This window comes from Elgaria multicarinata, chromosome 6 (genome assembly GCF_023053635.1).
Source record: "Elgaria multicarinata webbii isolate HBS135686 ecotype San Diego chromosome 6, rElgMul1.1.pri, whole genome shotgun sequence".
Taxonomy (NCBI): Eukaryota; Metazoa; Chordata; class Lepidosauria; order Squamata; family Anguidae; genus Elgaria; species Elgaria multicarinata.
The window spans coordinates 102,932,028-102,947,507 of NC_086176.1; the positions used below are offsets into that span (position 1 = coordinate 102,932,028).

Here is a 15,480-nt window from a genome sequence, read left to right on the forward strand (position 1 = left end):
CATTGTCTGCCTCCCGCTACTTATGGCCTTCCTTGTGCCACAAAAAACCACTCAGAAAGTCTGATATATTTTCGAAAATGGAAGTTGCTGCTATCTCCCGCTGTGTGCAGGAGAAGCAGCGCGATCAGAACAGCTCACTGAATGGGCCGCGTGCATGTTGTTTACTTCCTCTTTTGAAAGAGGAAGTATCAAGCAACGGGAAGCAGGGGTGGAGAAGCGACGGTAGGGAAGCGTGATTCCCCCATCTGATGGAGCTCATGGATAGCAGCAAATCAAATGCTCGACCATCAGCTTTCTTGGCTCTCCACCCTTTTGGAGGCTTGTTTACCTATCCTGCTATTGTTAATTGTGTTCACCTATTCATTCTTTGCCTTATTACAAATGAAAGAAAATGATTCTAAGTGGAAGGGAATGTTTATACTGTTTATTTGTATTGTTGTAAGCCACCTTGGGAGGGCTTCTGTCCTGAAAGAGGGGCAAGAAATGTTTTAAATAAATAAAGTTGTTTTAAAAAAGGATTTTTGCATGGGGAGTGGTGGTGGGAGGGGGACGAGGTATCCAATCAGTACTGTACATGGCTCACTTCTGCTACAAATAGTCTCCTCCACCCCACCCCCACCCTCCAACAACCCCCCTTGAACCTGGAGGTACATTTGGATTGAACACAGTGGAACACTTCCATATTGGCCATATCACTCTATACAAGATATATCACGTATGGAAAAAGCTTTCCAGTAACTTGAGATTGCCGGAAATATGGTGGCCTAAAACAATGAGACTATCTATGCAAAAAGGAACAGGGAGCAGCTAAGAAGACAGTGTGCAGTGATCTATAATAAAATGAACTGCTCAAATTATGATAGGGACACATCTTCAGTTGAACAAGCATATTATTTGTGAATATAGAAAAATGGAATATAGAACAAGGGAACAATCCCATCTGGGTTTTTTTGTTGGGTTTTTTTTATGTACTGATTTGGACAAGCCTTCTTCAACTTGGGGTAGCTTTAATGGAATGACATCGACAATGTCATTCCATTAAAGCTAATTACATTACAATGGCGCAAGAGACCACTGGCGCAATGCCAAGCACATTAGCTGGTGGAATGAGTTTTCTGGAGAATACCACTGCATGAGCTAACACTACTGGAGTTGTGCTAGAACTCCCTTATTTTACGGCAACATAATTTGAGTTAGTGGAATGACATTGTTGATATTGTCCCTGATGCTCCCCAGATGTGATGGGCTACAATTCTTATAATGCCCAGCTAGCATGGCATTGGGCATGCCAACTGGGAATTATAGAAGTTGTAGTCCACCACACCTGGAGGGCACCAAATTGGGGAAGGTTGAGTTAGAGTAGATAGAGTAGAAGCCATTTCATACATAATATACTCACGTTGCTGAATATTCAAAAAGCCCATAATAAGGATTGAACATCTCCTTGGACAAGAGGAAGAACCATTCCCTGGCCACACCTCCATAGTCAAGGCCCTTTTCTGACTCAAACTCTATCCAGAGTCTGGCTTTTAATACATCCGGTCTCTTCACGGACATGATCCTTCTGTATGATTCTTCAAAAATATTATTTCTGTGGAGTTTCATCTCAAATCTGTTTGGTATATCAGCCTTCATGGAGAGAAGCATAATTCATACATTGGTCTAAATACATTCAACGTAACATTCACTACTTTTAACACTAAGAGGGGAGAAACATATATTCTAACTATGGGTATAAATCAGACAGAGTTTCTTTCTCTATGATATGGTGGTTCAAAACAGCCCATCAAAAAATAAATTGAGGGAAACAGTATCTGCTGGTTTCCTTAAATAAAAAGCAAATATTATAAAGAAAACTCTTTTCTTTCTTTCTTTTTCTTGGATTAGGGAGTTCAGCACTGACTCTCCCCCTACTTTATCTGAATTATAAGAAAGGGCTGGCTTCATCCTAACAGAATAGGGGTACCTAACTTTTTTGGGTCAGAGGGCACATTGGAATTCTGAGAGTGACATGGGCACTCTCACAAAATGGTTACCATCATGGGCACAGCCAGTCACGACACATTCATTTCCCAGAATCCATATTGGTGAGACTTAAAGACAAGTAACTTGCCCAAGAACCTAGAGGCAAAGTCTGAGCTACAAAACTACTCTTTCGAACCCAAATAAAAATGGTGTTGGAGGGCAGTACTTTGCTTTACAGCCTGCCAGTGGCCCAGTTTTTTTTAAAAAAAAAGAAATGAAATAAACTTAAGAAATAAAATACAAATTAGGAGGAGCAGGAAGCCTGGCAGGCGCTGAGAGAGGTGGCTGCAAGCCTACTGGTCCCCATGGGCACCACACTGAAGATGAATGACAATGTTAAAAGGTATCAACCAAGAATTCAAGATTGCTCAGTCTTCAACAGTATCTATTTATTCCAGGGTATGAACGTGCTTGGGCTGTTATTCATCTAATGAATACTCTGGGAACGTTTATGTGCAGGGCCTTCTCGATTTTGAATTAATGAATGGTAAAGTGCTAACTTAGTATGCGCCACTGTGCAGTCATAGAACCTTTGCCACCCAAGCTGAAATTTGTATCAAATGTCTTCACAGGGCACAGAAAGCAACTCATTTTTAAAAGGGTCCGTATGGTGGATTCAGCAATCACAGAAGGTCCGGCCATATTGGGTCTGCTTGCTGCCTGGGGAAAGGTTCTTTAGCCACTTCCTCTTCAAGGGGAACAACCGTCTTTGGCCAAACACTTCCCTTCTTCTACAGTTCAACAACCCACTTCCTTTAGCCTGTGCCTTGGCTTCTTTGGGAGAACACAGGAATAAAGAAAGGGATTCTTTGGGATCAAGGACTACGCTGAGGGCCAGGTGGTGAGGGTCTGTTTGGCCTTGAAGGGCTTCAACTGCCTCTCTTAGCAAGTAGGGAAATCACCTCCAGCAGCCCTTCCGACAGTGGTGAATTGGAGCCAGCAGTCACAGGGCCGCAGCTCTGGCAGGTTATTAGCAGGTTTGCTGATGTCATCTGCCACCCCTCCCGCCCCCATAGCTTTCTTTGTTCCCTCTAAGCTTACTTGCAACCCTCACAGTAGCTGAGGGGAAGCGAACTTTCTCAGCAACAATATTTTGCTCCCTATTGTAAGGCAAATTGTTTCTGGGGTGAGCTGGCCTTAAAAAACAATCTGTTTTTTTTTAATTATTATTTATTTTTTTACAAAAGACCTGCTCCTGGTGGAGATGAAAACTGGTAGAACTTTTCTGTTGATATGGATCAACACAACTGCCTGAATTTTTGAACTGTCCTTGGGGTTGTGGCTATGGGGACTGTTGTACTCATGTTCTGCGTGTGGTTTTCCCGTACACAGTTAGTTGGCCGCTATGTGAACAGAATGCTGGACTAGATGGACCCTTGGTCTGATCCAGCAGGGCTCTTCTTAGGTTCTGATATCACGATGAATGTCTGCACTTCAACATTTACCACTACACCATGGCCTACCACACTTTCAAATACTGCTGCATCAGCAGTAAGCTTCAAATATAAGTGATTCGTTTATGCATTCATTCTGTAAGCCAGAATCATGTTCCTTTCAGCTGTTTGCTTCCCCAATGTTTTCTACCCTGTTTGTATCTCTTAAGTATCTTTCATTACCTGGGATTTCTCTTATATAAATCCATTTTTTAAAAAAATGTCTGTCAATAACTTTTCAGTTATTTTCAGTTAATAGCTTTTCAAAATGGTGTCCCTGTAGAACACTGCCCACTAAAATAGCACAGGTCGGTCTGCAAGTATTCCGTCAAACACCTGTTTGTCATTTGGAGACTGAAAAAGCACTAAAAACAGTTGAATTTGGTTGTGCGATCCTTCACTTTGGTGAGGGAGAAGAGGTGGCCAATGGCCTGGCTGAATGGAAGTGGAGGACAGCTAGGAGCTTTTAGAGGAGTACAAAGGCACGTGGAAGCCACACCCCACCCAAGGAAAGTCCTGCACATTGAGGATCAGTTGAAAGGTATGGAAAAAAGTGTGTTGTTACAATGCACCACGCCATTAAAGAGTGGTTTCTTTATTGGATTACTCTTCTCTATCCCAAGGCAATCAACTCTTAACACAAAATCAGCAATTACTTACTGGTTTCTTTAATTTCTTCCTGAAGTAGTCATATTTCTGTTTAAACTCTCTGGAATAGGGAACAGCCTGGAAGAGATGAGTACTATATAGTTAGCATAAACATCAAATGACAACGGAAGGTGTTAATTGGTAGATTGCTTCCAACTCTCCTCCAATTTTCTCTCCCCCAAACACTCCCAATTTATTCACTACAAAAGCCACCCAACAGGTGTGGCTCCTCCAAGCAGTCCAGCCCATAATACCCTAGGGAAATCCCATTCTGTCGGGCTCCCGGTGATGTTACTGATAGGCATGATATTTCTATCTCATTCTGCCCGTAAAAAGATCAGAACAACATACAATGTGGTCCCCTCTAACAACGTTATCCTCACAGCAACTCTTTGAGGTGAGTTAGATTGAGATAGCAACTGGCCAAGGTCATCTGGTGACCTTCAAGGCTGAGTAGGGATTTGAATCTTGGACTCCCACTCTAACCACTACAGCTAATCAAGGCATTAGGAGAGTGAGGCATCCAGGACAGGAAGTGGGAACAACAGATGGACAACATTGTGTGGGTGATATCCCTTACCAGCTTGTATGCAGATCATTAACCTATAATGCTAACAGCAGATTTACCAAAATACACATTAAAGTAAGACGAATGACTGCAATAACCCACCCAAACACCTGTGAGTTTTACATTCTTTGCCCAAGCGCCTGTACATTTCGAATGTGTAAATACAGAGATAGTGCCCTCCCATCCTTTTGGAGGTGAGTTTCAAATGACTTAGGCAGACCACGTGCAGCTGTGAACTGTCAAGCTGACAGGTAGCCGTTAGGCTGATATTTCATGGAAGATACGAGGCACTTGTTATGCTTTAGACGAGTGAGGAACTTGTGCCCCTCCAAATATTGTTGTATTCCAAATCCCATAAGCGCCAGCTAGCATGGTGAATGGTTAGGGATGGTGGGAGTGTCAGGACCAGGAGCCCTGCTGAATTCAATGAGATGCTTCCTAGAAACTTGCATCCTTAGGATATTCATTACAACTGAAAGGAATAATCCCTTTAAAAAAAAACAACTATCATAGCTCTGAGGAAAATATTGGATGCTCCCATTGATAACTTCCTCCATTCACTTTGACCTTTCCTGTAGAGTTTCTCTCTGCATCCCAGAGAACAGTCTTGTTATAAACCTTTATAAATATACCAATGTATTCCTCATCTCAGTTTTTAATGGCAAAGCAATTGGTCTCATGGGCAAATTCCTTGGAAATATAAGCAGGGTGGGTGAATGGGCTAATAACATAGTATTTGGGAGGGACTTTGGAAACAAAGAGTGTTGAGAAATATGTCAGTGAGAATAAAAGATAATTACTTTAAAATTATATGGAGGTGGTACCTAACCCCGGTCAGATTGAATAAGATAAATAATCAGCACTCAGCAAATTGTTGGAGAGGTTGTGGGGAAAAAGGAACGTATTTACATATGTGGTGGGAATGCAAATATGTACAAAGATTGTGGAAGATGGTGTTTCTGGAGATTGAAGAAATAGTGGGAATGAAGATAGAACGAACACCAAAAGTTGCATTACTGTCACTATTTGAAGATTTAAAATGTAAAAAAGAAATTAAGGAATTGATATCGAATTTGCTGACTGCGGCACGATTGATTGTAGCTAGGAACTGGAAGATTCAAGGGGATTATCGTATTGAAGAATGGTATAAAGAAGTTTGGGATATAGCTATTAATGATAAATTGACTTGTAATATTAAATTGAGAAGAGGTATAGCTAAAACAAATGATTTTGAAGGAATTTGGAAACAGTTCCTAATATTTGTATTTTCTAAGGGAAGTGGGAAACCGCCAGCAGAAGAAAGTATGAGATTTTGGAATCAGGAATGAGATCCCGAGGTGGGGGGAGCACTTATATGTTAAGTTTGATTATGTTATGTAGATATGATATTATGTATTCAACATTTATTCAACATTTATGTAGTATGTTGTTTTCTTTAATTGTATGCTGTATGTTTAAGTATTGTAGAAAATAAAAATATTAAATAATAATAATAATAATAATAATAATAATAACAACGTAGTATTTCTTGCTGTTCTGGAAACACATCACTTTCTACTAAGATAAAAGATCATTTTCTACTACGAGCGTTTTCTACCAAGATAAAAGACCATTTATCTATTAAGATACTAAGATAACGATCAATATTGGGAACAAATGATTATTTAAAAACTAGCTGTATTGTCCTGGGTTGGGAGAGGAGGCTGCCTGACGCAGTTCCAGCACCACAGAAGGAAGCACAGACGAAATAGGTTCCAGGCATACTGAAGCTGGAAGTGTCCATCTGCTTGCTAATGCAGTTTCTCAGCAGATGGGATACTTTTGTGCGAGGAAGTTAACACACCAAAACACAGCACTCTGCAATTTAGCATCCTGAAAGAGAAATTAGAGCTCCAAAATCTAAAATGAATATGGATAAGGGATATTTAAGTGGGCAAAATGATTCTGCAACCACTAAGTTAATATTTTTCTCTAGGAAAACTGACAGCCATAAATTGGAGGACAGATTGGTGGCTGGCAGTGAAGAGGGGAGGACAAAATAAAAACATTCTTGTACTCTACAAAGAAGCCAGAGAATTCCTTTAACCGTGGTATGTGGTGCATGCAAGCCAAGAGGAAGCTGGCTCCTACAGATTCTCTCTGATCTAGGTTCAGAAGTGTGTTTGAAGTACAGCAAACTTTGGAAATGTTCAGGTGCCAGGACTTCTAGACTATTTTCTCCTACGCCTAGTTTGAATGTTAAGGGAAATTGTAACCTGACATTGCAGCAAAACTATTTCATCAGCTGCATCAGATAATCCTACTGTGTTTATATAGTGCCACAGAACAGGAGTGGGCAGAAAGATCTACTGGCGAACCTCTGGGTGATTTGCAGTACATCTGCCAAGGTTTCTGATTCCCAATGGTCTAATGGCAGCAGCAACAATCCTCCCACTCTAAATTGGGCTACTGAAATGTAAAAAAATGGTGTGTGGGGTGGGCTCTGTTGGTTTTGAAAACATGGAGGACCGATTGGTGTCCTTCGGCTTCTTTCAGTTTAAGCTCCTTATGTTTCTGACTGCATGACTTGGATTTATAATTCTATCAGCAGCAGAGAGATGCTGTCAGGTCATGTTATTATGGATACTTTTCAGTTTGTGTAACCTTAGGATATGGACAAGCTGCTTGGAAGGCTAAGGATCCTTGCCCTTCCTGGTTATTCAAAATCAGCCAGAGCTGGGCTTTCAATTTGGACCTAAGAGGTAGTCGATGCCTCTTTGAGAGTTTGGTCCCCACTGCCTTGAAGATGGCAGTAGTTTGACATTTGCTGGGGAGAAAAACAACAACAGCATTGGACTCTACTATCTTGGATAAATTTTGCCCACTATCTAATTTACTTTTTTTGAGCAATGTACTAGAAAAAGCTGTGGCCTCTTGATTCCAGTTAATCTTGGATGATATTGGTTATTTGGATATGTTCCAAACTGGCTTCCAGACTTGATTTTTGGAAAAGGAACAACCTTGTTCATCCTGGTGGATGACTTAAGCTGAGGAATGGATTGGTGGGATGGGGTACAAACATTGATTGTCCTGGACTTCTCAGCGGCTTTCAACTAGGATACTATCAACCAGGACTTGGAGCTAGGCTTAGGTATAGTGTTACGATAGCTCTGGTTCTTTCTGGATGGATGGACTCATAAAGTGGTACTGTGTGTGTGTGGGCACTTCTATTCCACCTCCTGGCCATTTGTCTTTGGGGTACCTTAAGAGTTCCATCTTGTCCCCTATACTTTTTAATATCTATATGTAACTGCTAGGAGAAATTTTCTGGAGGTTTGTGGCTAAAGTGCCATCAGTATACTGATGACATGCAGCTATACCTCTCTTTTCTACCTGCTAGTGAGGATGATCAGGGGTCTGAAAACAAAGGCCTATGAGGAAGGACTGAAAGAACTGGGCATGTTTAGCCTGGAGAAGAGAAGATTGAGGAGAGGCATGATAGCACTCTTCAAATACTTGAAAGGTTGTCACACAGAGGAGGGCCAGGATCTCTTCTCGATCATCCCAGAGTGCAGGACACGGAATAATGGGCTCAAGTTACAGGAAGCCAGATTCCGGCTGGACATCAGGAAAATCCTGACTGTTAGAGCAGTACGACAATGGAACAAGGTTACCTAGGGAGGTCATGGGTTCTCCCATACTAGAGGCCTTCAAGAGGCAGCTGGACAGCCATCTGTTGGGTAAGCTTTAGGGTGGATTCCTGCATTGAGCAGGGGGTTGGACTCGATGGCCTTATAGGTCCTTTCCAACTCTACTAATGGGGGTGCAGGTGGTTTTGGAGGATAGGGGTGCATTTCCCCAGTGTAGGCTGGTTTACCAGCTGTGAGCCTACCAGGGGAAAACTGACTTTGCCTCAGTTGCATATGCTCTGGTTGCAACCAGGCTAGACTACTGTAACATGCTCCATGTGGGGCTGCCTTTAAAGACAGTTTTTAAACTTCAGCTGGTACAGAACGAAGCTGAGATGTTTGCGTGGGTCAGGAGTTCAAAACATAAAACACCAATATTGTACCAGCTGCACTTGCAGCCTATTCATTTCCAAGCTCAATTTAGAGCACGATCCTATCTGGATGCCTCTCAGCCTCCAAAATCAGAGGCTGACGGGCATCTTATGCAAAGCCGCAGGAGCAAAGAGGTGATGGCTATCTTGCTTCTCCCAGCGCTCTGCATTTTAGCTAGATGAACACTTTTGCCTATCCAGTTGAGCTGGCGGGGAGAGGGAGAGGGGGGGGAGGGGGCTGGAGGGTTGTTCGTAAGCTGGTTGCCCCAGTCTCCTCCCCTCCTTGCCCACAGAACTGCCCCCTTCTGTCCTCTCTGGGCTCACATTTGCAAACTCAAGAGAGGCAGCCAGCACGGTTCTTTTTTGCAGCGGCTGCTAGGAAGAAAGGAAAGGGGAGGAGTTTGGACTCCTGGTTCTGAGGTCGGAGCAGTGTCTCCGACCTCGAATCCAGAATTCCAAACTATCTGATGGGCCCCTCCTGACGCTGTCTAGGGTCCATAGGATTGCTCTCTTATATGTTTTCATTTGTTTAATGTGAACGTTTTAGCAATTACTATGCATTTTAATGTATTAACATGTACATGGAAACTGCTTAGAGATATTTTTAAATATGGTAAGCCGTATATCCATCACCACCATCATCATCATCTGCTGGTGTCGATCTTTAGAGATGTAAATAGATTTGGGGTAGGTTAGTTGAAGGACTCTGTCCACCCATGTGAACCTGCCATGTGAACCTGCACAGAGGCCCTCCATGAAGATCCTTCACACTAGCAGCCACTAGAGACAGAAGCTTTTCAGTAGTGGCTCCTCTTTGGAAGTCTCTCCCTAAAACAGGCATTAAAACTTTGTTTCAAGTTGATTTCTGTTTAACAAAACACTGTGAGTTGGGTTTTACATTGCTGCTGTTTTTAGTTTTTGTAATGGGGTCACTTTATTTGTATTTTTAAAATTACTTTACGTTTCTAATTATCTGCTGCAAGTTTTCTCAGAAGGCCTTTGCCCTGAAAGCTGGCAATATAATAACTTTAAATACAATCAATAAAAAAGAAAATTATGCATGCATGACGAATGCTCTTTAGACAGTGGCCTCGTCTACACCTAGAGGCCTTTCGAGAGGAGGGAGGGATGTTTGGGAAGAATTGTCCTTCCGGGATCGTCTCTCTGGGGCCAGACACCAACGCGTTCTCCTGGAAGTAAAGAGGGCTGCTTGGGGGCAAAGGTTTTTCTTTTAGAAGTGGAGGCAATTGCGGAACAGCAATCCTGTGTGAGGGTATGATTTCTTTTTAAAAAAACCAAAAACTCGGTGCTGGAAGACACCAAGACCCATTCAGGAGGCAGCAAAAATGCTACCCCCCCCCATCATCCCTGATACCTATGGGCTCCGTCTGCACAGCTGCCTGCCTGTTTGCTGAGCCCCACTACTCGCAGGGAACAGGAACAACTTTGGGAACGGGCCCCACACCCCTTGCAGACTTCAGGATTGCCAGAGAGATGGGGAAAAATTGTGATAACTGCAGTGCCCGATATCCCAGGAGAACGGAGTGGTCGTCCCCGTTTCACCCCGGTATCAGCTGTGTGTCATGTGGCCCTGTAGGGTCAACCTCGATACTGTCCCGGGATAAATAGCAGGTGTAGATTAGGCCACTGCTTTCTGTTCCTGGGATCTAAGGTCATTTCTTCTGTGCACTCTGGAAAACAGAGGCCTAACCCATTTATCCTTTATGATCTGGGCTTTGCACATTCTGAGAGCAACAATGGCTCCCGCTCATCCTGGAATATCAATGTCCCTGATTATTATTACTCTTGTCCCTTCTTCCTGTAGCCCACCCTGCTGGCTCCTCTGACATGTACACAGGAAATGCAAACAGAAACTACGGAACTTGGGGACTTGTCATTCTTGAGAGGGCATGTTACGTATGGCGGCAGATGTCCCTCACTCTCTCAAACTACAAACACTCTCTTATAGAAGAAGTCCTAGAGAATATTACTTGTTGCTCCCTACACCACCCAACAATGCCTGCAGATTAGTGCCAGCAAAACCTTACAAGATCTGGATGCACCATATAGATAGAGGGAAGAATATTTGCATAAACATCCTCAAGCATGATCTATAATTCAGCCTCTGTTTTTCCTCAAGGTAACAGGTTTGCACGCCATGCTGAGTCCTCCTAACCCAGGTAAAGTAAAAAATGCCTTCCATCCCCCCAATCTGACCTCTGTTAGAACACTGCCTTTCAGTTAGAACAGTTTTTATTATAGTCATATTGCAGGAGAATACTAGGTTGCCTAAAGCCACAGTTAGAAGCTTAAGCAGGTTTGAAGGCAAGGCTTCCTAGTTCATAGCTCAGTTTCTTAGCTACTCCGCTACACTTCTTGGGTCTTGTTCGCACCAGGTCTGTTATCTGATGCTAGTGAAACCTTAGGTGATGGGGAGAAGCAAAGGACCTAATCCCCATTATTACTACAATCTATCTCCCTCCTTTTGTCTGAAGCGGGAATAAATTGATCCCCCAAATCCAAGAGCAGAGGTTGAGAAAAAGTGGTTGGACATCAGCAATACTATAATTATGGACAGCAGATGCTCCTCTGCTAACAGTTGTCCTTCAGGTTGCCAGAAAACAATCACAGCAGCCAACTCACAAAAGAATTCAGACTTTACATGCAGTACTTACTGGACCAGTAATAGCAGGATTCTGCAGCCTGGGATCTTCCCACTGGGTAATTTTATTATCTGAAAGTTAAACAAAAGAAATTGCAACATGAGTTCTCTTCTAATGTTCCTTTTACATCTAAACTTTGATTTTAAAACACACACATCTCCACTTCTAATTCTTGCCTATCTCCTTATAACTGCATTCTTCGTGGTTAAGAGGAGAGGAATTTACATCCATCCCATCGATTAACCCTCCCAACATCACACTGTTTAGTGGGAAACATCCATTCAAAAATGCAAATATCAACTATGATCTAGCATAGAGAGTCGTATTGCACGTTAATGGTCTTTACAGTATTAATTATGCAAATTATAAATCCCTTTTTTTCCAGGGATTTATAATTTCTGTTCATTTCAGGTTATGTATAACAAATTCAAGACTAATAAATTCCCTTATACACCTGATTAAATTAACTATACAATTGAATCCTGGATTTATGGGAGAATTCCTAATTAAAAAAACTGCTTCTAGTATAACTTAAAGGCTCTCTACTTGCTTATTGACATAATAATAAATTTATTATTTATAAATAATAAATAATATATATAAGAACGTTGGAAGGGTTCTGCAGGAATGTAATGCTAGAACAAAGAGTGGGATAGGAGCCCCAGGGAATGGAGCAGACTAGAAATTAAACTAACTAAATAAAATAGAGTTAATTTAACAGAGCAGGTGAACTGGAACCGTTAAGAAATGGATTCAGTTCTATTTTCTTTTAAAGTTCTATTTAGGTATTCAGTGGGTAAGGGAGAAAGAGAAAATTGTAACAGTTAGCTATTAGGATACACTTATTTATTTGTTTATTTATGATACAATGTAAACCACTCCACATCAAGAGATATTGGAGTGATGCACAACAAATTAAAAGACTAAAAATTTTCAATAAAAGCAGAGAATATCAATTAAAAAGTGGTTGGATTTAGTCTATTTAGGAAATGCTTGCTTAAAAAGTCTTCAGCAAATGCCAATAATCAAGTAGCGTATGTTTCTGTTAGGAGGGCGTTTCATGGGGGGAGCCAACACACTAAAGGCCCTACTCCTGGTGGTTTCAAGTGGGTCTCCAGGCCATGCAGGGCCATTGGTGTAGGAGAGAGTGCTTGGAGAAGAAAGAGGACTCCATATGTTGAGAGACAAGTGTTTGGGTTCCCCTTCACAGAGAGATAATTTGGATTTTTATCCCTTTGGATCCCCTCTTTTTCTTAAGCTATTAAAATGCTCTTTGTCCTGGACTGGGCCCAATATAATAGGATATAAATCCAAATAAATAACAAGACATGTGTTGTTGTCTTTAACGAGGAGCACATATGCTGAGTTGGCCTGGAATCTGATTTGCTAACCCTTGTGCAATTGAGAGGTGTTCTTCAACGTCCTTGGCCAGCAGAGGCTTGCTAAGCCCTGGGAGAGGTTTTATGAGCTGAAGTGCCGTTTCGGGTGGTGGTAAGGACCACTCATCTTTCTGATGTATTTATATGTCCACACGCATTTTGAGTGAAACTGACCTGCCATATAACCTGACTCCAAAATGCAGATACTGCATATTCTGGAGGTCCAGATGTTTTGGCCTACAACTCCCATAAGCCCTAATCAGCATAGCCAATGGTGAGGAGTAATGGGAGTAGTAGGTCAAAACATCTGGAGAGCCACAAGTTGCCTACCCCTGATAATACAGGTGCTCCCGATTTGTTACTATGTCTATTTTTGGTGGGTGCCACATGTTCAAAATGGGTCTGTTCAGACAACATGCTAAGCCATGGTTAGGCTGCTAACCCTTTTGCAACAAACAATTAGTGAGCGTGTTTAACCCATGGTTAGGAATGGTTCACATGATATGCTAAGTCATGGTTCACATGAGACGCTAACGCATAATGTTCTGCTAAAAATGCTTAACCACCATGGCTTAGTGTGTTGTCTGAACAGGGTCAATGTGTATAAGTTTATGTGACCCATTGTAAGAAATGAGTTTATGCGTTTCAGGACATTGGTACCTGCAGTTTGATTTATGCTACAAGTATATTTGTAACAGAATACTAGGGGGAAAATAAGCACACTTTCTGTGGATTAGGTTCCCATAATATACTTCAACTGCCCTGTTACATTTGTAGATTGACTGAAGGGCAGATGTTTTCCAGCATTCCCATAGGTGAAATGGAGATTCCAATACAATTGGAATCTCCATAGGGAAGCTCGGAGGATGGCAACAAGGGAGAGGGCCTTCTCAGTGGTTGCCCCCCGACTGTGGAATGATCTCCCCGATGAAGCTCGCCTGGCACCAACATTGTTATCTTTTCGGCGCCAGGTCAAGACTTTTCTCTTCTCCCAGGCATTTTAACAGCATTTAACAATGTTAAGTTTGTTTTTAATGGACCCCAGAATTGTTGTTTTTAAATGGATACTGTTGTTTTTATACTGTTTTTATGTTTTTTTAAATTTTTGTATACTTTTAATGTTTACTATTTTTAATTGTTGTAAACCGCCCAGAGAGCTTCGGCTGTGGGGCGGTATATAAATGTAATTAAATAAATAAATAAATAAACTGAGTGATGACAAATACTAAACTGGGATGGGGTGGGAGCATGTGGTTGCTTGTTCACATAAGACAGCAGTGGGCTGAAGGTAGATCTACAGACGCTTCGGACCAACTTCCAGAATCCCTGCCAGCATGGCAAATCATCAGGAATGCTATGAGTTAAGGTCAAAAACATCTGGAGATCTACCTCCTGCCCACTCCTCATCTAGGCCAACCTTCCCCAACCTGGCGCCCTAGATGTGTTGGCTGGGGGATTCTGGGAGTTGTAGTCCAACATAGCTGGGGGGCACCAAGTTGGGGAAGGTTGATATAGGGCTAATGGAAGTACTGCTAACTAGTGCTTTTGATGTCATGTGTGAAGCTGATGGCTCTCAAATGTTCTTAGCAATATATGGTAGGTTGGAGGTGCAATTGCCAACCTTCCAGTTTGGGGGAAAATCACGCCTCTTGCTGACCGGCCCAGAATTAGTCGTCTTGGAGAGCTGCTGGGGTCCTACTGGTGCTTGACCTACTCCCCCACTTTGTACCCTGTCAGCTGGCACTCTAATCAGCATGGCCCAGGCCATTTTGGGAACTTAAAATGCTGTCGCCTGCTGCCTGGCCCAGCGAGAAAGGCAAAGGATATTTTGCTAAGGTCCCCCTCAAACCTGGAGATGGTCCTAACCAGCTGGACTACAAGTAGCAGAATGATCACATTTGGTTATGTTGGCAAGAAGTTGCAGGACAGGGGCAGGAGACTCTATGGTTTAGCCTTGCTCTTCTGCGTATAATCTAATGTAATCTAATACAACACTACTCAGCACAACCCCCTTTAAATGGACTCTGTGATAACAATGGGAGGTAATGTAAATAAGTAAGAATTCTTAGGGGGTAGAGGGGGGGGGCAATCAAAGTCCTGGAAATTATTTGGTTCTCCTTTGAAGTTATTTTTCAAAAGTCACCAGGGCAGCATTGCCTTTGGGATATATCTGACATATTTTAAGTGAGAGAAGAACTCAAGTACAACTGTAGGCTCTCAAAAGCTACGGGCAGTATCTAACAGCGTCATTCTGCAAAGTAAAATAGTGCTAGTGTTGCTCCTCCAAATCATTTTGTTGTGCAAGCAATTGCGCAAGCATAATTCGCTACTGGTTGTGCGACCGTGCTCACGCAAACGTAACTTGGATTCTCATCTTGCGTATACTTCAGAACCTAGCTTCTGCTAGTGCAATGTGATCTGTACTAGTGATGATGCTAGTGGATACTGGATACCACTTAACAGCACACCTAAAAATTAAGAGGGGGGTCATGGTTGGAGTCTAAATGAGTTGTCCATAACCAGAGTACAGAGCACAGCACTGATATGGGATTTAATACAATAACATCAGGCCGGGGGAAGGGGGATGAATTGCAAAAGGGCAAATATCACAGCACAACATTGTTTTTGGAATCATGTGCTCTATAAATGTGTCTGTGTTCCCTTTCAAACACTGTGAAGCCAGCTGTAAATATTAGGGAAGACTGAGAAACCAGTGACTTGTCTC

The 15,480-nt window shown here is 42.3% G+C and overlaps 1 protein-coding gene across 15 annotated transcripts in view; it reads right to left on the bottom strand.

Annotated features, from left to right (window-relative positions):
• Positions 1–15,480, bottom strand: part of NEDD4L (NEDD4 like E3 ubiquitin protein ligase) — a 289,888-nt gene that overhangs the window by 27,194 nt on the left and 247,214 nt on the right. For all 15 annotated transcript variants that reach the window (XM_063128205.1, XM_063128204.1, XM_063128209.1 and 12 more), the window contains 3 exons: positions 11,389–11,447; positions 4,119–4,184; positions 1,400–1,629 (listed from right to left, as the gene is read on the bottom strand). In XM_063128205.1, the coding sequence (XP_062984275.1) occupies positions 1,400–1,629; positions 4,119–4,184; positions 11,389–11,447 (355 nt within the window). The remainder of the gene's footprint in view (positions 1–1,399; positions 1,630–4,118; positions 4,185–11,388; positions 11,448–15,480) is intronic.